The sequence below is a fragment of the Patiria miniata genome, unplaced genomic scaffold, assembly GCF_015706575.1.
Source record: "Patiria miniata isolate m_02_andy unplaced genomic scaffold, ASM1570657v1 HiC_scaffold_15, whole genome shotgun sequence".
Classification (NCBI taxonomy): Eukaryota; Metazoa; Echinodermata; class Asteroidea; order Valvatida; family Asterinidae; genus Patiria; species Patiria miniata.
The window spans coordinates 1,844,262-1,871,103 of NW_024037053.1; the positions used below are offsets into that span (position 1 = coordinate 1,844,262).

The window sequence follows — 26,842 nt, forward strand, 5'->3', positions numbered from 1 at the left end:
AGTGTGCTATTCCTAACTGGAGCTGAAGTGATTTGGGCGTAACCTACAATAGATTGCAACCAGGAGTATATATACTCACGTATTCTGGGTTGCACGGGAGGCGCCTGACGACCTCCAGGGCAGCAATCCGGATCTCCATTCCCTTGGTCGGGTTGTGGTGATCGAAGCACTTGCTGATGATGCTGATCTTGCTGTCGGTGGACAGACGACGGGCGTTGGCCAGAGCCTTCAGGGCCATCAACATCTGTCGAAGATGGACAAACACACGTGAGGTAGTTAAAATAAAAATGTGCGTTAACAAAGCGCACGTATCCACCAGTATTGGTGCTCAAGGCGCTACATCATTATTATCCTGCTCATGGGCCAATGAAACATTCCAGAGATAATCTCAGCTCCCTGGGGAGTATACAGCTCGATGCTGCCATTTTGGTTCAAAGCACTTGAAATCAATCACTATAACTCATTTGGTGCTTGGCAAAAGGGCGTACGTGAACCAAAATGTTCCCAGCAAAAATATATGCAGAAAACTGCCTCCATTTTATAATGAAATGTAATCATTTCCATCGGAATATTGGAGCATTGGGACTATTGGAGCCTTTGAATGCAATTTTCTTGAAATGCGATTTTCGCATCAGAATGCTCACATGCCCTACTGCTGGGCCCCCGACAAATTATGGGTAGTGTGCGCGCACTCCGCGCAGTACCCAGCACAGTGACTCTACAATAGTATTGCGCCACGTGAATTTTTGATGGCTTAACCGTCCCGACCCGAAAATCGTAAACGCAAAATCGAAACTGACCGGACCGGACTGATAATATGGAAAACTGACCAGATCCGAACTGAAGTCAGTTTCAGTTTTGAGTCGATTTCGGGTCGGGTTTGCACAACATCACTTGGGACGGCTTTTGGGGACTTTCGATGAACTTGAGTACAGCGGTGGCAGGCTGGTCCTAAATATCCAACTACACTAGTGAAACTATGCTCGACTGGTGTGGGTACCAGTAATGTTCGTCAAACTCACTTATATTACTCGTAAGGCCAAAAAAAAAAAGTCTCCGGTTTCTGGTATGGAGCTTGCCCAAAAAGTGGTGCGGCAATGCGGCTTTTTTTTTTTTTACCTGATTTTTTTGCTTCAAATGTCGGCTGATGACTGCAAATGGTGCGCGACTAAACTTACTGCAAATATATGGGAGTCCAGACAGGCCACATAAAGCTAGTTCTCAATCATAACCTCATCTAAAAACACATTAAAATTGTGCAGCAGCAGGATTCCAGTCAAACCAGTGAGTTGGGCGGTTTTGAGACATCATCTTTCATTGAAAAAAAAACTTTTTCATTTCGCCGACGCGCATGGCTACGGCGACGCGCGCGCATACCAGAAACCGGAGACTTTTTTTTTTGGCCTAACAAAAGAAAACGAAGACAAATCTGGACTTACCTTTAGAGCAGGAACCTCATCACTTGGAGTGCAGTCGTAGCCCAGCAGCTGCTGGAAGTACTCCAGGGCCTGACGCACCTCTGCCTCCTCAAGACATGAGGGGTTCTCGGAGGTGCAGTAGCGATTGATGAGGGATGAGATGGGCAGGAAGAAGACAGTGTCATCCACAGAGAGGGTCTGGATCAGGGGCTGAGGAGGAATGCAGACAATTGGTCATTAAAAAGGAAATAAAAGAGAGAATTTTTTTTAGAAAGTTACACAGAATATGTGATAAGATCAAGCTAAATGAGTCATTTGTTGACCCTGCGCAAAGTTTTCTTTGACCATTAAAAAGAAAGTTACTTACCATGAGGGCGGAAATCATTTCTTTAGTGGGATGACTGATCATGGAGGGTAGGGTCAGCCAGGCGATCCGCGTCGGGTTGAACGCTTTCTTGACGGCTTCGTCGGATGAGGCCGCCACCTCGCTGATGATGGCCGCCATCATCTCCATGCTGGCGGTGGTCTCGCACATCGGCAGGGCATCCTTGAAGACCTCACTGTTGCCACGGAAACGAGAGGAAATTAATATTGACAGATGCGAAACATGAAATTACAAAGTAGCAGTGTTGTAGTCGAGTACTTTTTTCCGAGTACTGCCGAGTACTTACGTTACCGAGTACGAGTACTTGCACTTCCAAGTACAAGTTCAGGTCTCCGAGTACGAGAACTTGTATTTCCAAGTACGAGTACAAGTACTTGTATTCTGAGTACAAGTATGGGTACTTCTATTTCTGAATATGGCCATACCGCAAATGGTTCATTGTGCGTAATTGGCCCAGGCCCAGTCAGACCGATATATAGACCCACTCACGGCTAGCTGTTAAATGTGTTTTGTCCTGACGCGCACAGCGAAAAATCAGTAAACTTTTATTTCTCTGCAAGCCACTCAACCATTTCCAACTGAAAGTATCGATAATAAAATAAGGTCAAGGTTAGTCAAGCTATACCATTTTGTTTTCGAGTACTGGTATTCGAGTACGAGTACTTTGATGATCGAGTAAAATTTTGACATGTCGAGTATGAGTACTTTGCTGCCTGAGTACGATTACCGTCATTTCGAGTACGAGTACTTTGACATTCGAGTACGAGGACGAATACTCCAAAAAAAGTACTCGAGTAGTACTTGAGTACGAGTACCGAATACGAGTACTACAACACTGCAAAGCATAGATTTAGTGAAGGATGCCATCTCAAAAAACACAGCAGTGTTGAACTTTCAGCAATAATTAACAGGAACCATTTGCTTAGGACTTACTACAAGGCTTGGCTCTCGGCCTCGGCAAAGTTCTTCAGCTCCGTCATGCCGGTCAAGGTTTCAATCTTGTGCATCTCGGTCATCAGGTCCGAGAAGAGGTTGGGCAAGTCTACGCCGACCGTCCTGGTCACCCGGCGGTTGATGGCGGTCAGGATTCCGCGGACTTTGGTCAGGACTTCTTGCTGCGTCTCGACCTGGGTCTCCTCGTGGTCGAAGAGGATGGTGGTCTGTCGCTCGACGACGGTGCCTGTTATTGACAGGAAAGAGGTACAAATTCGGTGGTGGATAGAGGAAGTTTACAAGGGTGTTGCTCAGGTATTGCAGACCCTGAGGGGTGGAGGGGGGGGGGGGCTACGTTCATGGTATGTGTGGGTGCATGAGGTACCCTTGGAATTGACCTACCCCCGTTTGGCATTTTGTACGTTAAGTTTTGCTTGTCTCAGATTTTGCGATTTCCACATCCATTTGTATATCACGTCATTCACAAGCTGCGTTGACCCGATTCTACCGTGATAGGTCAATCTTTCTGGTCCGAGTCAAAAACTTCACACGACTGGATTTGATTCATGTTCTTGGCAGCTTGTCCTAGCTTAACTGTCAGGGATCGGTGCCGTCTGCTGAAGGGGCACAAAATCCAAAATCCAATCTAAAGGCTGGTTCAGGCTTAGAGGCATCGCAGTAAAGTGTCTTGCCCATGAACACAAGCATCATGTTCCCCGTCTGGGTCCAAACCCCTGTACCACGGCACACGAGTCGAACACAATAACCATTGAACCACGGCGCTCCACAACAAAAGACGAGGCAAAATTGTGGGGTGTTATGGTCCAAAAGGTATGGTGTTCGACTCGTGTGCCGTGGTACATGGGTTCCAATCCTGACTGTGGGAACATGGTGCTTGTGCTCTTGAGCAAGGCACTTTACCATTATTGCTTCATCCTTCGTTTGGGACGTAAAGCCGTAGGTCCCGTGTGTTGTGTAATGCACGTTCAAGAACCCAGTAACACTTATCACTACGAGAAGGGGTTTTCCCCGGTGTTTCTGGCAGTGGCTGCAATATGCGCCGCAGCACCTTGTAAACTCTTTTAAGGTGCTACATAATGGGTCTCATATTTTCTCATAAACTTCATTTACCTGTATTTAAAGTTATACATAATTTCCAGTGCCTTGAGTACCTAATTGTTGGTAGATACGTGTGCTATGTAAGACTCCGGTATTAAATTCAAGCAAAGCCTTGAAATGAATAGCCATTCCAAATCGAGCAAATTCACAGATTTTGTGGACTTTGGGACCTGCGCAACTAATCTGACTTACTCATGGGTGCGGATCTTTCCACGACTTCCGTGAGCTCAATGTTGACTGTGACTAGGGTCACGGCTCCGGAACTCTGCTTGGAGAAAGCTTTGGAGAGATGACGTTCCCTGCAGTTGGACTCAGCGACAATGTCGGAGTTCTCTTCAAAGGAGACTTCGCACTCCAGGGAGCAGTCCGCAATGTCGTATAATGGCTGCAACAAATAGAAGAAATTAATAAACCTCACAGTCGGCGACATGTATTAACTCTTTTAGTTCCAAAGTCGTACATGTACGAGGTATATTTGTTAGTTCGACAGTGCCAACCTCGTACATGTACGAAGTAATGTTCGTACTTAAAATCGCCAAACCTCGTACATGTACGAGGTAGAGTAAGCATGTTATCACAAGGGGGCGCTCTCGCTCTTTCTAATAATAATATCACTTTCATTTAGGTACGACCTGTATTTATTTGTTTCATTCGAGTTCTTGCGAGAGGGCGCAGCACTGACACTCGTATTTTCTGCAAAAAGTGCGAAATTCCCCTGTGTGCAGGACAGTGTTTCAGGGTGTATCGCTATGTACGCGACTACTATTGACTTTCCAATATACCAAGGATATACCACAGAGCAACAACAACAAATTTAGTGAATACAACTTGTTTACTTTTTTTTTTATTACAGAATTTTGAACAATTACAAAACACGCTCGAAGTTGGGCACTTTAGGGTTTAACTTTTCAAATTTTGCGGGCACTGAAAGAGTTTAACAAAACAGTGAGCTGCACACACATATTGGTGCCAAGGTTGCACTGAACGTTCCCGCATGTTATTATACCACACACTACACGCTACCCCTGGACAGGGTATGGTGCAGTGCAGTCAGTATGGTACGGTATGATACGAAGCGATGCTGGGCGGACTAAACTCGGCCAATTACCGGCTTGATTTCAAGTAACTTGATACGTACCGCTTCCGCTTTCAGCATGGTGGCCTGCATACCGCCCTCTAGCTTGCTGTGATGCTGGCAGTTCTTGAAGTCTTTGTGCTTCATGATGGACCTCGGGAATTCGGATCTGCTGATCTTGGTGGGGCATTTACCCGTAACGTCAGTCTGTCATACAGGAAAAAAACCAAAATAATTGATTAAGAATTTCAACTCAAAGAGTACTTAGATAGATATTGTAGGAACACGAATATAAGTTTTGTACATGTATACTTCTTACACAGCTGTGTACATCAGGATGTATGTGTGAGTACCAAAATTCCTACTCACAGTACTAAGTATACTCAACAAGTACTCAGTCTACTCAACAAGTACTCAGTCTACTCAACAAGGACTCAGTCTACTCAACAAGTACTCAGTCTACTCAACAAGTACTCAGTCTACTCAACAACTACTCAGTCTACTCAACAAGTACTCAGTCTACTCAACAAGTACTCAGTCTACTCAACAAGTACTCAGTCTACTCAACAAGTACTCAGTCTACTCAAAAAGTACTCAGTCTACTCAACAAGTACTCAGTCTACTCAACAAGTACTCAGTCTACTCAACAACTACTCAGTCTACTCAACAAGTACTCAGTCTACTCAACAAGTACTCAGTCTACTCAACAAGTACTCTGTCAACTCAACAAGTACTCAGTCTACTCAACAAGTACTCGGTCTTCTCAATAAGAACTCAGTCTACTCAACAACTACTCAGTCTACTCAACAACTACTCAGTCTACTCAACAACTACTCAGTCTACTCAACAAGTACTCTGTCTACTCAACAAGTACTCAGTCTACTCAACAAGTACTCGGTCTTCTCAATAAGAACTCAGTCTACTCAACAAGTACTCAGTCTACTCAACAAGTACTCAGTCTACTCAACAAGTACTCAGTCTACTCAACAAGTACTCAGTCTACTCACCAAGTACTCAGTCTACTCACCAAGTACTCAGTCTACTCAACAAGTACTCAGTCTACTCAATAAGAACTCAGTCTACTCAACAAGTACTCAGTCTACTCAACAAGTACTCAGTCTACTCAACAAGTACTCAGTCTACTCAACAAGTACTCAGTCTACTCAACAAGTACTCAAGTCTACTCAACAAGTACTCAGTCTACTCAACAACTACTCTATCTACTCAACAAGTACTCAGTCTGCAATTCCTAGCCGTAGTTTAAGTAATTTGGATGAGGCCTATGATATATTGTTACCATCTACGGAGTCTATTACTAACCTCAGTGATCATTTCTTCCGTCTTGTCAGCCGGTATCTCCGTAACGGGTGCCTGGATCGCCGACAGGACGCCGCGCTTGAAGTTGAGCGCCCATGTCTTCTCGTTCCCGGTAGGGCAGACGTCGGTGACGACACCGTCGTGGAAGGCAAAGCGTAGGACGTGCTCCTGCAGCTCCAGAGCCATATCGGTGTCCGTTGCCGCCACCATGTCTCCGTTGGCGTTGGACTCGAACGCGTTGACATTTTTCAGCTGTGACAACAATCAATGAGGAGTCAGCAAGTTAATCATTTTTTCACATTTGCAATGTGTAGGTCAGTCACTTATCAGTGAACGAAACAACTACGAGGGGTAAAAATAAGGTCAGACATTTACTGACGATACACACCCTCTTTGCTTAATCAAATGGTGTACCGTAACGGCACTTGTACTATAGTGAAGAAAAGATTTACATAATGGGGAACCACCAACATAGGGCTGGATAGCTCAGTTGGTAGAGCACTGGAACGGCAATCTGGAGGTTTGAAGGTTCAAACCCCGCTCCAGTCAATTTCTTTGTACAACTTGAAAAAGTGGGATCGGAGCCAGTGATTCGAACTGTGTATAACATTAGGAGGCCACGGGCAAATGCCTATGTCTATTGAATGAATGAACTTGTACAAAATATTGTTTTTGTGTCTAAGTTGATAAATGTTCACAATCTGAAATTATTGGGTCACCCAAGATTTTTTTCTGAATAGGCAATAAGCATCACCTTAAAGTGTTGGTGGCTCAAACAGGCCATCATAAGTCCTAAAAAGACCCTCACAAGTCTATCACAAGTCATTCAGTCCCAATCAAAGTCAGTAGTCACAAGCTATTTAAATGAACTGTGACAAAAATTCCTTTATTATTCACCAACCATTACTTGTGAATGTCACAATGACATGAATGACGTCATGCTTTGTTAAGGTGCACACTTTCTTGTGGGAGCTTGGGTGGCTTTAGCCCCATAAATGTGGTCTATTTTCTGGACTGCCTCCGTAAACATAGGCCACACATCCACATGTACAAAAACGTGTCGCACTTTGCCAAATTTTGATTTTCGCATTTAGGCTTAGTTTGTAGGGTTTTTTTGCTTTAGAAGCATACTCACCCTCTTTATAGGCTAATCAGAAAGTGCTCCTTTTTTCAGATGTATATTTTTCGTGAAATTTCCAGATTCATTTTTACACGTTTGCGTATCAAAATTTCAACCTGAAATTTCACAAAAATTAGACATCTGAAAAAGGCAGCACTTTCTGATTAGCCTATAAAGAGGGTGAGTATGCTTCTAAAGCAATAAAAACGTTCAAACTAAGCCTAAATGTGAAAATCAAAATTTGGCAAAGTGCGACACGTTTTTGTACATGTGGATGTGTGGCCTATGTTTACGGAGGCAGTCCAGTAAATAGGCCACATTTATGGGGCTGGGGTGGCTTGTGCCCCCACCTGACGAATCATTGAAAGTAATATGTCAGATGTAGTTAATATGGGGCAAAGCTTTTAATCAGACAAGCCCAATTTTACGTCGCACAGTGACCAAAGAACGGCTCTAGACTTCCCTTACCGTGAGGGTGAGTTCACAGGGACTGATGGCGCTTATCTCGGCGTTGCAGTCAAACTTTAGACTGCTCTTCTGCTCTGAAGTGCCGTTGATCCACGTTGCCGATTCAGCGGTGTAGCGGTACGTGTACTTCTGGCCTACTTCGTATCTGCCGTTCTCTGAAAGTTGACGGCAAAGTTTGCGAGTTACAAAGTGCAAATCATAAACCCTGTTATCCCCAAGTGTTCTCCAGCTTTGAAAATTAAAGGTCGGTGCGCTGTCAAAAAGCGGAAGGGGGGGGGGGGCACTATATCATATGGAGGTGTCTGTGTGTAGTCAAGGGTAAAAGGTAAAAATTGATGGTTTTGGGTGTTTTTTTTTCTCATTTTTCCCACCAAAAAATTAGGGTAGGTGCTGTCATTATACATGTAGGGTAGGTAGGGAAACCGGAAGCAGAATTAATACTATTATGAAAAATTTTAGTCTGGCTCCATGCCAATATTATCGTTGTAACCTCCTATTCACAAGATGGGATTCAGACCATTTTATAATTTCGGACTTTATTTCCCTTTTAAAAAAAATCCTCCAGAGCCACAAATCTGAAAAAGAAAATGTAATACTCTGCAATAAAATGTTTGAGACATGTTAAAATAATAAAAGAAGAATATTCTTATTTATTTGGGGATGGGAAAAAAAACCCTTAAAAATGTGGCGGGGATCGGGATCGAACCCGAGTCATCCCGCTCACTAGAGCTTTTGCTTAACCACTACACCAAACGTGCTACACAACTTTTGGTGGGAATTTAATACATCTTATAATTCAGCCCTATCTTAAAAAGTACAGCGCCCTCTGTTGATATGAATTGCCGCCGGAAAACCTTTAGTAAACGTTAGTTTGCCGTCATTACCTCCAGCAAAATATCCACTAGGCCCTATCTTCTATTTAAAAGCAAAAATCTCGTGCCTCGTGGATTCTGCATCAGCACATTTGGCATTCAAAACCATGCACATTTATTCTATCTATTCTCATGATTCTATCACTACACTACCCACTACCTGCTGAAGCATTTTAAGCGATTTAAGCGATAAGCACAGCCGTTTTCCCACAGTAAACGTATAGGCCCATATGGAGATTTGACCAGCTCAGGTCAATTTGTGCATCTCTCTATAGTGACGTCATATACATGTATATGGACCTTTCACGGCAGAAAGTTTTGTTGCATACATTTTGTGCACGAATTACAACTCAAAAAGCTCTGGGAAATCGACATGAATAAAAACAAAATGTGAACTACGAGTACCATTCAGCACAATGTCCGCCAATCACTTAAATACACCCTACAGCTTGTTCATCTACACTGTCTAATGTTAATATTCTTGCCTTTTTCGTTGATAACTTTCCGCAAATCCACCCATTTTGTTTTACAACTGCATCCACGTGCTTTTTGAGACTCGACAGGTACCCAAATTGTTACGAGCAATTTTCCAGGAAGAAAGTTTTTCAGCCGGGTACCCGACTACTAATCCTTTCTGAGTAATTTGCATAATTGTAGCCAGTTAAAAAACATACACTACGCCCTCTGGAATAATTATGCCAGAAACTTATTATAAGAAGCTTACCAGCGTTGCATGTCTGTCGTGAACAGTGCCTGGATCCCAATGCCGACAAAGGAGCTGTTTTGAACAAAAAAGAAACAATGTATGAATTGTGCTATTTCTGGCGATTCCACAATAGTTTTGAGAGTAATTAAATTAGATAATAATGCATGCCACATTTTTATTCGCTGATGCGTTATAGAGGGCGCCTTCCAATGCCACCGCACGGTACTCGATCGTACAACTACAAGAAAGCCTTCATATAATGATCATACACTGACCTCGAACAAAAAAACCGGCCGGCTTTCTTATCCATATTTGCTCTCTGATAAATCATTCTCTGAGCTTTTCATGACTTTTGCGGTTTAACCTTTCATCCTAGGTCGGTATAACCCCCCATGGCATAACTGGAATCACAATGTTATCAAATCATTTTTATCATCTTAATCGGTAAAATAACAACCACAGTCTACACCGCAATTTGTTGTCCAGGGGCCCCGTGATTTATTTTTCTTATTTGACTCGGGGCCCGGGATCAGGAAATTATTTTTTTTCTGTGATACAACAGCTCATGGCTCGATCTTGGGTGCCAAAAATTGAGGCCATTAAATCCCATGAAATATTAAATGGAACGTTATGTAGAAAATTCATTAGCAATATAGAAATTTCATTCCATGTTACCATTCAAAACTATGGAAATCAAGTGTTAAAAAAATTTTTAAAACCAAAAATATTGCAGGATCAACAGACATGAAATATATCACGTGGCAACTTAACACCAACCTCGTTGGTAAAACAATAACTTTGCGGAGTAACGAATATGCATTAATTAGGTGTCACCAAACCTGTATAAAAAAAATAACACTCTATGCTGAGCTGACTCCATAGACTTTATAATCAACTTGATCACGAGTCGGCCATTTTCAATTGAAAACGAGGTTAACTCTTATTTTTGGAACTTGCGAGTAGAAACGAAAGCAATGAATTATAACACTCTATACAGAGCTGACTCCATAGACTCTAGTCAAATCACGAGCTGGCCATTTTCAATTGAAAGCGAGGTAAACTTTTATTTTTGGAACTTGCGAGTAGAAACGAGAGCAATTAAAGAAAGGGCCATTGCAAATTAATACCAGTCTGCTCTGATGAATAACTTAAAATGTGAGATTAAACAAACCGTAATGTTTAATTTAAGGCCCATTAAATTTTTTTTAAAGTGACTCGCTCACACTACGATCATAAACTAGTCTGGCACAATATCCCATTCAACGGTTTACAATTTATAAAATAGATTCAGGCATGGAGGCAACACGATAATATACCCCTCTGTAGTATCTTTGATAACTTAAGGCCTGTTCTATATATATATATCCATGCAGTTGGTCAAAGGACTCCCAGGACCCAAAATTTGGGAATAGTCCCCCCTCCCTTCGATCCGGGCGATCGATAAGTCTGTCAAAAGGCCCCTCCGATTGTGCTCATGCATATGCAGTATGTGTATGCTAGGCATCTGAGCATGCGCGCCATCGGGAAAACCGCAATCAGCTGTTCAATGTAAACAAGATCCTTGCACGGAAAACCCGTGTGGCGCTGTACTTAGCAATAGCACGTAACGGTTTTGTGGGCCCAAGAGAAGAACAAAGACAAGCTACTGTATGTGGCACGGATTGGGGGCCCTAAAAATACATATCTCCACACAGTTTCCAAGAAATGTGACGTCTTTTTACGATGTAAATTTGAACTATTGCGTGAGAAATTCCATCGAAACTTAAGTAGACCTATCTATCTCTTCGACGCTTCAGTACATGTAGTTACAAAATATTAATGGTCGATCTTGTTTATTCCTTTATGTTTAAAACTCATTATTATTAAGCCTGGCCGTAGAGACTAACAATGAAATCACCATGCTCTATCTCTGCTCAAGCCTGAACAGAAATCCACGATAATGAACTGAATCATGGTTAAATGATGAATTTTAATGGTCATTTAAAAAAGATCATAAAAGTACAAGGTTTTAAATAAACTATAGCTCATGAATAATCACAGCCGCACTAATGTCGTTTTGAGGCGAATGCGGTAGATGTGTGCGCGTGCGACGTGTAATCTGTGGCCGGCCTGTGGTTTTGCAAACTCAAAAAGTGACCGCGATTAATTATCTTTTATCATGGACAAAACCACACTTTGTGATAAAGGTTCGGTAAAAAAGTACAAAAAAGACTTTACAATTTAGGTCGATAATATTGTCAAGCAATCGAATTGACGATTAATTTACAACTGAACAACGCGAACAATTTCCAAAATTTTGACAACATTTTAAAGTCCTAAAACATTGGGGAGAAATTGGAAATCAAATTTGTTTTTATTTAATAAACTAAAACCCAACTTACCAGCATATGATCCAGCAACACAAGCCAGCAACAACCACGTCTTTAACAGCTCCATGACGGCCAGTTAAGCGTGTGGCCGCTACAAGTCCAGAGTATATTCTTCTTGAGCTTGCAACTGGAAAACTTTTAAAGCCCGTTGCGAAATTACGGCGGCTTTTATACCGGGGACTTTGACAAGGGCACCCTGGGCTTAGCCGATTAGGCGCGATTGTCAATTGCAGAGCGGGAGCAGAGACCGGTACAAAGGCTAGGTCATCCCCCGCGCTCCCCTGATAGTTGTCAGGTTTTTATGGAGCAGTCGGTGCGGCTGTTACGATTATTGCTGCTACTCCCTGCATGCAATATCGCTATTCCTGTCCTGTCAAAACTTGTCCAACTCACTGTTACTATAGGCCTGATGATATATATAGCGAGTGTTTCGTAACACCATGGAGCTATAAACACTAACAAGCAATATTGCACACAATTTTGCCATGCAATGTGCAGTAGTGCACTGAATATGAGGTTACGTACTGAAACATGATGACAATAACAGCGATAACAGAACTAAATGCTTTTGTACAACGCATTTGTAAATAGAACTTGGATGACGTTGTGATGACGATGATGAAGTTGATATGACATATTGGGAACAATAAATAATTTTGTGTGTGTGTGTCGGGGGGGGGGGGGTAACCTTAAAGATGTTAATTTAAGCATGGAGGGAGGTATACAAAGGGATTCCTCCATATTCATAAATCAATAATAAATGTGAACTATTTTTTTCAGAGAAGTTTGGGGAGAATGGGGGGGGGGGGTTACACAGAAAGAAATTGTGTAAATTTAAGATAAATATTTTACTTTTTTTGGTGCATTACAACAAAACTTCAAAATGCGATGTTCCCTTAAATGATAAAGATTGGGACGTTGAGGAGTCTGGAAGAAGATTTTGGTTTGAGGATCGTTTAGATTGACAGGCTTTCGAGTCACAGTGTTTTATTAATACTTTTGTCAATCCTGGCCAGCTTGGATTGGGTTGTTTTTGTTTATAGTTTTGTTTATTTTTGTGGATTGCTTGCTTGACGTATTTTGTACTTTGACCGAATAAATAATAAGTAATAATAATAAATAATAACAAATAATAATCATAGTGAAATCAATCACATTAATAGACACACTGCAGCCAACGGCGGATCCGGGGAGCGCAACGGGCGCATCCCCCCCCCCTCCAAAAAGAAAACCCCACACGAACCTATTTTTTTAGTGACGTCACAAAAAAGGCCGCCAATGCGTACACCACCCACAAAACTCAACAAAAGCAATACGTCACGCCTTGCTTCTCATATTAAGCTTGGGTGGACATTTTTTTGGACCCACATTTTCGGCTAACAAAACAAAAAATGTGCCCCCAAATATTGTGTCCTAGATCCGGCCTTGACTGAAGCTGAACTGTTCTTCAAAAAGGAAAATACTCGGTATTAAAGTATGTGTTTACTATTTGGCGTGGAGAGGAGCTAGTAATAGTATCGATGTTTTTTTTGAAAAGCATAATTCCAACGATATTGTGTCCGGTAAATTCATCACGACATCGGGAAAGATATAATATAATAAAAACCCAATTGCATGTAAAAAAAGCCGATTGAGTGAATGAATAGAGAGCTGGACAAAATGTATATTAGTGCGCGGCCACTGGAAAAATGAATTGCAGTGATAATAATACAGGGCGAGTCAAAAAGAAAGGGCCCTGGATTAATTTTTTTCTTTTCTTAAAAAGCAATCAAATTTGATACAACAATGAAGTATGTCTTAAAAGAGCATGTTCTTCCACTCGTCTGATAAAAAAAAACCATCTACCGACATTATTATTATGATGATGATTAGTATCATAATTTATTCGGCATAAAAATAAACAAACGACAAAATTACAAAATACAACACAACAAAAAGTAACGAAAGCCAGAGGCATATGCCTGGAATTGAAAAAGTTTACCTAAAAACTGAAGCCTTCACTTCCAATACCTCTGGCTACAAACGTTGTTCCAGTTTATTGAATTATTTCTTCACAAAATTCGAAATATAGGCTGCCAGACAATCCTCCGGCTCTAGCAGAGAGGGTTAATTATTTTGTGCAAATACTGAAAGCCCTCTCCCGGAGAGTGGCAGACGCCAAAAATCGGAATAAAGTACTTTTTTTCGTTAAAACAAAACGTACAAATTGAAATTCGTTTAGAGAAACAAAAAATGAAGAGCATGGTGGTATGAGCAGACTGAAAACTAGAGCTAATGTGCTTCCCGAAGCACGGATATCAGCCTAAATCTAAAGTTTAAGCAAAAAGTAATTTTCCAGCTGATGGTATGGTCCAGCTTTTTACTCTTGTTTTCTCATTGGATAAAACTTATCGAACCACTTTTACCTTTGACCTGCCGCGCGCATGGAGGCTTGTGATTGGACAGAAATAGGGAGGTGAAATTACATATTCATGAATGAACATTTAGTGCGACGGGAAACGCATGGTTGTCGGATTTATACTCACTTTTTGCCTGATTTTTGTGGCTATTCCTCAACTTTTGGAGCAAGAAACGGTACGTATATACTACAAGAGAATTACACCATTGTATGTATTTTTTTACGAGTAAACAACGCAACACAATTAACTAGGCCTCGGCTCTGACGTTTCACTTCACGACTTTCACTGCATCATGCACTGTCAATTGTACACGTCAGCGTGGTTTGCAATACTTTTGTACTTAACCTGTTTCGTGAAAATATCATTCGCGCTATAAGTTATGACTGAGCTTTATTTACTATTTCTTGAGCCAAATGGCTTGTACCATGATTTTCTTGTCGCCATCTTATTCCTTGTACGACCACGCCGGCCAGAATCCATGCAATTCCGATTAACTTTAGGCAAAGTGTTCAGTCATGTCAGTAAATAAAATGAGTAATGTATTGTCACTTTTTGTCAGATCGTTTGTCATGTTTGTGGACACGCCCCTTTGTGGGGAGGTAACTTACTTTATATAACTTATAACATGTTTAATTTAAAAAGTACATTTTTCGAATATATTTTCTACATTTGTTTTTGATGTAGTTTTGTAGTAATACTAATAAATAGAAATATTTTAATGCAAGTTTTGATTCGTCTGAATCTGCAAACCAAAGAAAAATGGATAAATTAAACCAGGCATGCCAGGGATTTGTTTGAGACTCTGACCTCTGACTGAGTCTGAGTCTGACTCTGACTCAAAAATAGGCCTACTTTAAATGCAGAGTACAATAAGATTATTTTCCTTTAAAAAGGAGTGCAGAAAAATGATTGAAATAGGGCCTACTCAAAAAAATTCACATTTTCTCAAAATCTTTGTCTTTAACTTTATTTTTTTAATTTTATGCTTATTTCAATAAATATATGGCAGACGGCAATCATTATTGTGCTTAATAACTTAAGATCGGCACTCTCTCATTTAGTAACACTAGTCAGTTTTCCTTATTGAATCCTCCCTATTGGGCCAAATTAAAAAAAAAGTTTAGCGTCCCTGCCCGCTTCCTTTTTGGAGGCAGCCTTCTTTTTTCTTCTTTTCTTTTTTTCTCAGTGATGACCACTTTGTCTGTTGCATCTAGCCCATATTAAGCTGGTAGGTCATTTCCTGAGTCCAATAGCGGCCATTTAAAAAAAAAAAAGCGGCAGCCATCTTGAAAAATAGCATGGTCGGGCGGCCATTTTGGAGGGGAAAAAAAGAAAAAAGAGCCTCCCGCTTCTTTTTTTTTCAAAAAAGGCAAGACGCTAAACGTGTTTTTTTTTTATAATTTGGCCTTGATCACGATTTCCTATTCTGAAAAAAAAAGGGTTGCCAAATGAAAGGGCGCCCTCACACTGCATTTTCGAATGCGGTTACCTTTGGCCTCGGCCCGGCATGCCCGGCCCCAACCTCACTGGCTGCGTTGCAGTTCAGATTTCTTCGGCGTTCTTCAGATCATTGAGTTGTTTTTGTTGTTCGACTGACATTGGAAACCTCCCAATTCGGGCGATTCACAATGCAGTGCGCCACCAAGAGTTTGCCATGGAGAATCCATTTTTCAGGTTTACGGACAACAAAACATGGCCCATTTGAATGAGTGTCAGTAGACAACTTGAGCTTATTTGTTATAGACTGGGGCATAGCTTTTTGCCGCCTTACAAAAAACACCATATTGATAAAAAGATAAAAAAAAGGCAAACAGATAGGCCTACTCGAATCATACGCTTACGAAACTACAAACCGGAAAAACGAACAATTTCAAATGTCCCGCGCTGCGAATTTGTCGACCATCTCCCACAATGCACTGGGAAAAATGAACTCTCCGTGGCAAACTCTTGGTGGCGCCCTGCATTGTGAATCGCCCGAATTCACATTAACACCCACCCTAGCTCCATCTTCTCAGAACATGGTTGTGATTTTAGGCTTTGATTGCTGTTTTATGTAAATTGATTCATGGATTGGTTCTTGAAGCTGTTGTTAATCCAGAGGGCAATTACTTGTGCACTGTCTGATTGGCTGAAACTTTTAGTGAAACCGAAAGGACATTTCAAATGATATATTTCCTTCATTTTTCAAGGCCCGCAAACCTCAAAAGCTCCCTAAGGCAGTGTCCATTAACTTGATGTAGTTTCCATTGTGATTGGAAGGACATTTTTCATTTTATATACTGGTATACTGTTCTGGTTTGTAGAGCTTCTTTGGAGATGAATGTCACACAGTCTTTCAATGCATCATGTTCAGGTCCCCTTTGTGTAAAAAAAACATGCCTGTAAGGATGCATTCTTTAAAGGGAAAATACAACATTTGCAAACATCAAAAAATAAAACTACCAAATCATTTTGAAATACTTTGCTGGACTGTTACTGAATGACAGTGTAAAGCATCCTGTAAAGTCATGGCACCTGGTATACTGTCATTTTCAAGAAAAGTGGTATTTTTGTATCAATTTCCAACGCTGGTTGGCCGACCAGCGTTGGAAAAAACTGGCTTTTTTTCAAATACTGGCCCCAATTGACCATCGCACTTGTTTGCAATCGATTACACACCTATGAACGGGTACAAGCCAGCTAGACTGGTTCCCTGACCTTACAATTCCCCAATGTATGTAAACTGCTCTGTTTCTTCTTATATGGAGTCAGGGAACCAGACTACAGGAAAATGATTGTTTTTCTTGGTTTTTATAGCATTTTCGAACCCAAAACCTCAAAAAAGTCAGTGTAACTATATTTGCTATATATTTCCAACCCCCCAATTCCATCCATTTCTGAAAATTACAGCAAAAGCAAATGATGTATATTCCCTTTAACCAGTGTCACGAAAAGAAACAAGATGTATGTATAGGCCGTGGGCCAAAACAAAAACCAGCACAGTATGTTGAACCAATTGGATTAAAGATATAGTCCATCATTTGTAATTTGTGCATTTTGTTCGTTTGAAGCAACAAAAGTGTTCAAAATCTAATGAAGGATACTTGAACAACTAACCCGATGAAGTTTCAGCTCAGCTTCAGCTGTAATATTCCGAGAAAAACAGCATTCTAAGATCTCAATTTCAAATCAAAAGTTGCTGAATCATGTTTTGAATTGGGCCTGAATTCAGCATCCGAGACACGTTCTCACTGAGCCGGTTGCAGCTATACGCGGCGTCGCGCACTGATCCGACGAAATATAGCAACCGCAACCGCCTGTGCGTCGTGCAAATGCTTGCACGCGCTTCGCCGAATAACAAAACGAACTACTAATTTAAATTTTCCTACGGTGCGTCTTCTTTTGTTGATTACTTCAAATTGACAGCTTGCCAGAAAGAATAATTTCACCGGGAGTTTAGTCCACTTACTATCTTTCAACCAAGTATGTTTTTCAACAATAATTACGCCAGTTACTTTTCGGATGGCTGCAAATGATGGACTATAGCTTTAAATTAATTAGAGGGATGAGGATATCATTTAGGGATTTTTGTCCTGTCTTGCCTTTGTAAAAGTGCAATTATTTTGAATGAGTAATACACACAGTGGTGAGGTACACGGAAAACACTGATGGTTCATGACATGAAGTTTAATAATAATATAGCGCTTTATACCAAAGGTCTCAAAGCGCTTCACAATTATTACCCCTGTTCATCAGGCCATGAGACCAGTTTCTGCAGCAGCTCGAGATCAGCGAAATCTGGTCTCTACCTTCACAGGTACCCATTTATACTCCTGGGTAGAGAGAGGCAATTGTAGTAAAGTGTCTTGCCCAAGAACACAAGCACTATGTTCCCCATCCGGGTTTACACTGTAACTTATTTTGTTCAAATATCCACTCCTCCAAAATGTATGAAAACTATGAGACATCCCTTTTTGGTGTTAAAATCTTTGTAAAGTCCACTTTTTAAAAAACATTTCAACAAAATTAAATGCTTTTTCTGACAATTGAGGGCGCTGTTGCTGTGATGTCACTTCAGGAAGACACTGTTCAGTTTAGGGGTTTTCGGTTCAAATTGTGCACTCAAATAATTGCCCATTGACAACATTTGTGAGAAAAATTTGCTCATTGGCTAACTGTCATGTACTGAAGCAACGATGAATCATCACCACAGAAAAGAAAACTTACGCCAGCAAAATATCCAAACTTCCGGCAACTTTTGGTGCTGAAATAACTGTTACATTGAGGTTTCTGCCTAAAATGACATCACGCTTTTGCTCATGAATATGGAAATTTGCTTGAGCATAAAAACCAAAAAGGCACCAAAAGACCCTTGAAAAGGGCAAATTAAAATATTGAAAATAAAGTTAAATGGGATACAGAGGTGAATTTTCAAGGATTGCATTAAAAAAAAATAACATTACATGGGCCCTTTAAGTTCAGTGGAATTAAATTGCATTTACCAAGGAAGTCAGGAGGTAAATCCGAGGCACTGAATGCAGCTTTAATACATTTTTGGTAAAATAAATCATTCATATCAGTGACCTTTAAAAAAAAAAAAATTGACTCCTGGGCAGTTAAATAATCTTGTAGCTCTGAAGGGGGTGAAGTTTCTCAGAAAAAAACCATGTTTACAGGTATTTATTATCTTTAACCTTAACCCCATTGAGTGATTTACCAGGAACCTTCCTCACTCTTGCAAAATCCAACACCACATGGTAAACTCTACACTCAAACTGTTGGACTCTGAATATGGTGGTATGCCTGACCCCATGTAAAGCATAATCAGTTTACTAGTGCAGTACTCACTCCAAACATAGAGCAAGGAAAAGCTCCAACAGATTCCAACAAAACATGTACATGTAGTTTGATTTTGAAGGGGTTAGGGTGGTTAGGCAACTAATAAGTTCAACTCTTACGTTCTGGAAAAGTCATCATTCTGTATTTTATGGCTAGACAGATACGATTGAACTTCTGAACTTGATTTATAAGGTTCAAAAGTACAAGGTGTGTGTACATTAGTTCTAAATAGAAAAAAATTATGTTTTAAAAGTGTCAATGTTTTTCATTTTAACCCATAATGATACTGAAAAAATATCCTCAAAATCTATAGGATAATGTTCAGTGAATTTTTGTATTTTTTTTTGCAATTCATTCACCTTGACTTTGCCAAGTTTTGTGCGGGCATGCTTCTGAACAGAGGTAGTATTGAAACCACAGCTTTCTTTTTAAAGCTACAGACTAGTACAGTCCATCATTTGCAGCTATCCAAAAATTATGACTGACGTAATTATTGTTGAAATGCACACTTGGCTTAAAGATAGTAAAGGGACTAAACTTCCTGTGAAATTATTCTTTCTGGCAAGCTGTCATTTTGAAGAAATCAATGAAAGAAGGCCTTTCCAACGGTGCGTCTAAAGACGCGTTGTTGGACATTTCCATTAGTAGTTCGTTTTTTATTCAATCGAAGCGTGCGCAAGAGTTGACACCATGCACACGCATGGGCAGTTGCTATAATTCGTCGGGTCAGTGCGCGATATTGCGTAGCTGCAAATGGCTCAGTTAAAACGTGTCTCTGACGCTAAATTCATGCCCAATTCAAAACATGACTCGGCAACTTTTGATTTGAAATCGAGATCCTAGAATGTTGTTTTTCTCGGAATTATATAACATTCACAGAGCTGAAACTTCATCAGGTTAGTTGTTCAGCACCGTTCTTTAGATTTTGAGCACGTTTGTTACTTCAAACGAACAAAATGCACAAATTACGCATAAATTACAAATGATGGACTGTACCGGTACCTTTAAGCACGCAAAGTCATGCATTGGTACTGGTTTGCATGCAGAGCACGTTTGTTGCTTCAAACAAACAACTTAAACACGCACAAATTACAAATGATGGACTGTACCTTTAAGCAAGCAAAGTCATGCAGCGCTACTGGTTTGCACGCAGAGCCATTGTCTAAGTGAAACAGAAAATAAACAAGTTGGCCTTGGGTGATCCGTCCATTTCCAATGCTAAAACAAACCCTGCAATAAAAAACAAAACAAACCTTGAGGCATTCTGGGTTTGCCATTGTCAGGATTGGAAGTTGCACAATATGCTGTGTTTTTACCAGGAGCTTGGCCCTGACTTGAACAATTCAAAAGTTTGCTGACCCCTGAACAACAAACACCGTGCACTGTTCAGGATCTGGGCAAACGAAAGTATTTTGAATCCTTATCAAGATTAGAATGGATATTGCATCTTAGGGTTAAAAACCCGCAACGGGAGTTTGTTAGAAAACCCATGGAAAAGCTTAATCTAGTGCAAAAGTTTGTTGAACCAAGTAAAGACCAAGAATGAAAGCAAAGTCTGTTACCCACAACTTGGTTACCCTATACCCAACGTAGAAAATTATGCAGAACCTTAATATTTTTATTGGAGAAATAAACAAACAAACTAGTTTTGCAGAATCATCCTGCATTTTTGGAAATTTTTATATAAAATTGTTTTTTTATATTTGCCTGGTTGGCAGTGCAGTCTTGCTGGCCGTACGGCAGTGTCTGTATTCTATTTACTTTTTTGGGTAGACATGGAGCCAACAAGCTCCTCTTTTTTCCTGTTTTCCCCCTCCCCCGCCCCTTCCCCTTCTCCCCCCCCCCCCCCTCCCCCCCATTTTTTTGGGCATTTGCAACCCTCTGGAAAAAGGTTATTATTTTGGGCACTATATACAGATCAACATTGCAAGCAGACTGGTTCCGGGTCCATACATTATCGAGACTGATTGTGGGTCGGAACCAGCTTGACCCCCCATCTCTCTCCCCCCCCCCCCCCCAGGAACAGAATTATTGTCCGGCCTTAAGCGATTCCAAATTTCTTGAAGTAATAATTTAAAAACTAAACATGGGCCAGTTTTTCGGTAGATGTCTCATTCCAAAAAGTGAATCACTTTTGTTGCTAGAAATAGCAATTTGATAGCAAAGGAACCTTATTTTATCAGGATGAAACTAAAATATAGCAGAAGGAATGAACTTTAACCAAGTGCAGACCTAAAGACCTCAATGCGAAACGTGATAAAGCTCCCAGGGAACTGTAACCCAGCTACAGAGGCTATATTTGGAAACTTTCTCCATCCCAAGCTGTGATTGGCTACATGTGACCCCTCCCTTCCACAGGTCAGGTGAATGTTTGAATATTCATGAGAAGGTGACCTACAGTAGTAGGAACCCCCACAGGCACATGTATGTGTACACAAAGCTGGAGTGTATTAATCCTATTAAGTATTAGCAGTCAAAGACTTTCTGTACAATTTATTTTGACAATGCAGGTACCATACTGAGGTAATTCACTTTGCTGTAAACAAACCTGGGAGAGTGACCTTTTTTCCTTCTGTATAAAGTGAACACTGACAATGACATAACCCATATCTAGAGCAAGTTCATCTCAATTTTATATTTAAAGGGACACTGGGTCCTGGAACAGCCCAATTGGGCTACAAAACGCGCTTTGAACGAGATGATGTTAATCGGAAAGAACATTTAAAACTAGTATATAAAGTAACTATCCTTTAAAAATTGGGCGTTTTTGTGTTATTCCTGTATTATGCGTGCGGGAACGAATTTCGAGGGCCACTTTTGCGACCCCCATAAATTCGAGCTGTTTGGATGCTAGTTGTGATTTCATTCGTAAACTGTGCGCCTTTTGCGGATGCTGAAGAAACCACATTTTTTGCATTGGTGATTGGTTACCGCTGTTCCCGAGACACACAACGTGTATATCGTACACTGAGAACGACACGAAAAATGTATTCGTACTCCGTCGTGTCTGATGTAAACAAACGGGGATTTTTCCTCTTTTCTCGGGAACAGTAAGACATTAGGTTGGTTTCCTTTCAACCAGATGTTTGAAATAGGCTTAGTAAACAATCCAAAACATGACATTTTGGGGGATTTTCAGGACCTAGTAGTGCCCCTTTAAGAAGTGCACTGAGAGTGTGAATCCCTTAAAAAAAGGATCTTAAGGGATTGTAAATCCTCCTAGCAATCTCCTTTTGTTTCAACATTGTAAATAACACATTGGTATCACACTAGGTGTGTATACTTTTCCTTAGTACAAATCGTCACCGTTTTCAAGAAGGGACGGGCGTGTAAAAATTGACAATTTTTTCGATTTCGCGTTTTTTCACTATTTTGCTTTAAAACATGCTACTTAAGCGTTCTGACATGTTTCCATAATTAATTCCTGAATTACATTAATGACACCAGGGGCAGGCATCTCGATTAGTGGGATTTTCGTTTTCACAAAGGGACGGGCATCTTTACTAATCAAGTTTGGCTAATTAACCACTGTATTAATTATAATTACTGGGTTCAAATTAAAGTTTACCTATCAAAGAATTACGTCAAGGTTTCCTTATTGCATAAAGTTGTTGCAAAGTTGTAGTTTTTGCTGTTTTAAAAACGGAGAAACTTCTCTTGCGATTATCTCGAAAACGGTTTTACTTGAAAATCCACATGCCCGTCCCTTTGTGAAACCGGTGGTGAAATGTAACCTCACAGTTTTAGGCAAACATTTTAGAGTCCACTTTGCATCCCAGAAAATCTTGATCAAACCATGGAGGGACCTTGCCACTTCATAAAAAAAAATCATAAAATGGCAAATCATAAAAACAAATGTTGGAAGCATTTGGTTTTTGGTTTGTAAAATTACATTATCCAACAATCCACCTCTCAATTACAATGAGTGTTTAATTACCGATTGTCCACTTGGAGTTCAGAGTTAATGGATTGACCACCAAGTTTTAAGTTTAATTCTCACTTATTATACCGCAAACCAAGACTTTGATGCCAATTTACGCTGTTTCAAAAAAAAAGTTGGTTAATTTGCAAGGATATACTTGGAAACAAGGCTTGAGGTTGGAAAAAGTGTGTGATCATTGAGCCATGCCGGTGTGACCGTGGAAATGTCTTATTATATCGTGGGCATTTCGGTTCAGAAGATCGCAAACGTGACTCAACAGTACAAACAATAACTTCTTTGACAATATCTTGATACTTTCCAAGAAAACCTTTTCCTCATCATAAAACCAGCATTCCAAAGACCCGGATATATGGAGTGCTCCAACTTGCAGTCCAAGGTTAACGTAATTCTTAACAAAGACACTAGGCCTGTGGCCTTGAAAGTTTACTGGAAACCATAAGTGCACTTGTACTGCACGCATCCAAGAGGATAATCCTATTTCTCCACACTGTCTCCTTTCAGAGGGAGTGAGGCCCATTGATGGACTCTCCCTACACAAGTTCTTTGAAAAGCAGGGAAGTGATTGTATGCTAATGCTTTCACACATGGTTCAGCTCTTTCTTTTGAAGAAGAAAGTTGGAAAACAAGTTTGTGTATTGGTCCAGGGCCCTTGAACACAGCTGGCCCGTGGTATATTGAGTTTAGGGACTGACGTTCAGGGATCATAGTAAATAGCAGATAACTAGCCGGTAGGCCATGTGGACAATGCACAAACTCTGGTTGGTCATGAAAAGTAAAACTCAGAAAGGTTTGCAGGCAGCAAATGCTTTAGCAATCATACACTACATTGTATAACACAAATGTTTGAATGCCCAAAGGTTACAAAATTGTGTTACTTGGATGAAGTAACAGTCAGAACATCAGAACAATTAATATAAAGAATTGCTTTACATGTATGTAAAGCCTTGCTATTATAGCTCCATGCTATTATGTATGTATTTTGAAGTTTCAAGTGACATTATTGAACATTTTATGCCGATGCTTGATTTCTTTTGGTGGGGGAATTTTTGGTGGGGGAAACTCACACATTGATCATCAGTTCAGGGGTGTGAGTGACCACTGATAAAAATAGCTGAAAACAGCTAAAAAAAAGTGTTAAAAAAGCGCTGAAATTTGGAAATCTCCTATACTTTTGTACACGGCAAGTGAGGGAAAAAAGCTGAAATCCAAAACCAAAAAAGCTGAAATCAGCTTTAAAGCTGAGATTTCACACCCCTGTTACCAGTTTGGGTACTGCACATTAAATTACATTTTATCAGTGTTCCGTCTACTAGTCATTCAGAATATTTTCAAAATAATGGTTAAAGGCAATACTTTTGCTGGGAGTTAGGGTTCAAAAAAATAAATGGAGTTTCATTGTGATTGCAATTGTTTTTATAACATTCTGTCATGGGTTTACATTTTTTTTTACCAAACTTTCTTGGCATCTCATTTCACGCCCCCAGATGCAGTAATGGCTGTCGTTGGACGAAGAAACATTCAACCATAATGTTCACAAACGGAGAGAACAATAGTAAATGGAGACCTATGTTTGAGGAGATTGATGCGGTGCCTGTGTAGAATGGGTGAGCTCAGTTTCAAGGTGGATAATGCTTCACTGAGGATAAGATTGCATCAAGGGTTAGACCCAGGTTGCCTGAGGAATTGTGTTTGAACTTTGATATGCTATCAGCTGTTGGTCAGATGCAGTACATATGTTGCTATCAGGATGCAGGATCTGTTGCCATAATGTTTGAAGAGATAAAGACATGTCATACTCTCTGTGATGTTTTTGTGCATAGAGTCAGGAATGCCAAAGATGGTCATCATATCTGTTGTCAACATCCCTGTATGTTGTATATTATATTGTATTATAACACCTCACCCACAGATTCTGTGTCTTGATTGGCCGAGAGCGAGTCACATGGTACTTTCTGTTTTTTGCTGTCTTTCTGTGCACGGCCAAAAGTACTATACCTGTAGCAACCAAAGTACTATACCATTAGCAACCAGAGTACTATAACCATGGCGCGGCATTGTGTGCAAATGCATGCTGGTGTGCGCGTTTAGCGTTGCGCGTATTGTTCCCAAGAGAGTGTGCAACAGAGTTGGGTTCAAACGTTTCGTGAAGGGGTGGTTGGAAGAGAGAATGACATTTTCCACCAATTTTGTATTGAAATTTACGTATTTTTAAACTGTGTTCAGATTTAAATAAATTGAAATTTTAAAACCAAGCAGAATCTGTGGGTGAAGTGTTATAAATCAAATACTGAATGCTTTGAGTGGTGTAGTAAAACTAGCCTCCCTTGGTGATCCATGGAGCATTCTATTTTCCCTCAGCTTCGCCTCGGGAAAACAGAATGTCCATGGATCACCTCGGGAGGCTAGTTTTTACTACACCACTCGAAGCATTCAATATCTGCATACTAGCCCTCTTGGTGAGGTCATTGAGAATGTTGACCTGTTTTTTGTACATCTTACATGGGACATTATTGATGTTTATTGGTGCTTATTAAATCAGTGTAAATGGAATGAATAAATGACCAATCGGATTAGAGATGGGATCAGAGACTTGCTGTGAGGAATTTCTCCCAAAATAACAGCTGTCAGTCTTTTGTTGACAAAACCACTGATTAGAATTGAGCCTTGTCAGGATTCAAATCACTTTGAATAAACAGAACTATATCAACCAGTCACTGCCTAAGTTACAGAGGAGGAAGCTGCTTAAGGAATGAACAAGGAAACTTTTGCTCTGTGTCCCCCCCCCCCCCATTTTCCCCCATTTTAACTATGTGGTGTATGATCCGCCATTGCATCAAATGGGGCTAAAAATTCATTGTAAAGCCCGGTTCATACTCGGCGCGAAAGCGGATGCGAACGCGAATTTGTGACGACATGGCAAGTATTCGCGCTGCGAATTCACAAAAGTTGAACACATTTCAACTGAACTCGGACGAATTTCGCAGCGAATGTTTCATGACGTCAACTTCGCTTCGCATTCGCTTTCGCATGAAGTATGAACCGGGCTTCATTGTGTATAATCCCAAAAGTCTGTTATGTGCTCCCCAACCTCTTGTGATTATGTTTTTTTTTTTTTTTTTAAATATATTGAATTTACCAAAACCTTTCGATTGTATCCCCCAATTCTCCGACCCAAAAAATAAAAGGCAAATTCTTAACAATTGTCATGTTTTGGAGAAAAAAAAAATCCCCCAAATTCTCTGTCTGCGCACGGCATGAATACCAGAAAGCCATTTTTACCTTTCTTTAATATTTTCTGTTTGACATTATAGCTACAGTGAACATGTATATTTAAATTAAAAGTGCTCATTATCTCTGGCTTACAACACAACTGTTATTTAGTGATACAGGAGACAGCTGATGCAAGACACTCAATTAATTATTGTACAGCAAAGATTTTGTCAGTAAATAAAAAAAAAACTTGACAGATAACTATTGCACTTGTTTAAACATCCTGGATTTTTTTAAAAAACAATTTGATGAAGCAATCTATAGACGGATCCGTTAAACCCCGCCCCCATATGTTTCGACCAGTCACAGCCTTGATTAATGTCTGACATATGGGCAAAATTTGACATGCGTGCACGTGCGCGTGACGAGCGGTGCCGGAACATGCAGTGTGGCATCGGAGGGGAGCACGTGGTGTTGCCCAGGTGACGGAGCATCATATGCAAACATACATTCTGTGCCAAAGTGTCCTAGCAGTCAAAATCAATCAAGTGACTGTTTTTAACAGTTTAGAGCTCCCAGCCTACACACAGCAGGATTGACTGGCTGTGACTGTTTATGTAACTTGATGCAGCTATGCGTTGACTGTAGGTGATTGATAAGCCAGCTGTGTCCACCACTTGCCTGCTTTTG

General features: G+C 40.5%; 1 protein-coding gene across 2 annotated transcripts in view; it reads right to left on the minus strand.

Annotated features, from left to right (window-relative positions):
* The window catches only part of LOC119722369, a 56,964-nt gene extending 45,023 nt beyond the window's left edge, over window positions 1-11,941 (minus strand). The window contains exons 1-10 of one of the 2 annotated variants that reach the window (XM_038192445.1): window positions 11,795-11,939; window positions 9,432-9,485; window positions 7,836-7,990; window positions 6,251-6,499; window positions 4,994-5,137; window positions 4,048-4,240; window positions 2,737-2,983; window positions 1,786-1,978; window positions 1,440-1,628; window positions 80-244 (exon numbers count right to left, since the gene is read on the minus strand). In XM_038192445.1, the coding sequence (XP_038048373.1) occupies window positions 80-244; window positions 1,440-1,628; window positions 1,786-1,978; window positions 2,737-2,983; window positions 4,048-4,240; window positions 4,994-5,137; window positions 6,251-6,499; window positions 7,836-7,990; window positions 9,432-9,485; window positions 11,795-11,849 (1,644 nt within the window). In that variant the 5' untranslated portion in view covers window positions 11,850-11,939. Of the gene's footprint in view, window positions 1-79; window positions 245-1,439; window positions 1,629-1,785; window positions 1,979-2,736; window positions 2,984-4,047; window positions 4,241-4,993; window positions 5,138-6,250; window positions 6,500-7,835; window positions 7,991-9,431; window positions 9,486-11,794 lie in introns of both variants that reach the window. The other variant, XM_038192446.1, reaches the window with a different exon arrangement.
* Window positions 11,942-26,842: the final 14,901 nt, after the last annotated feature.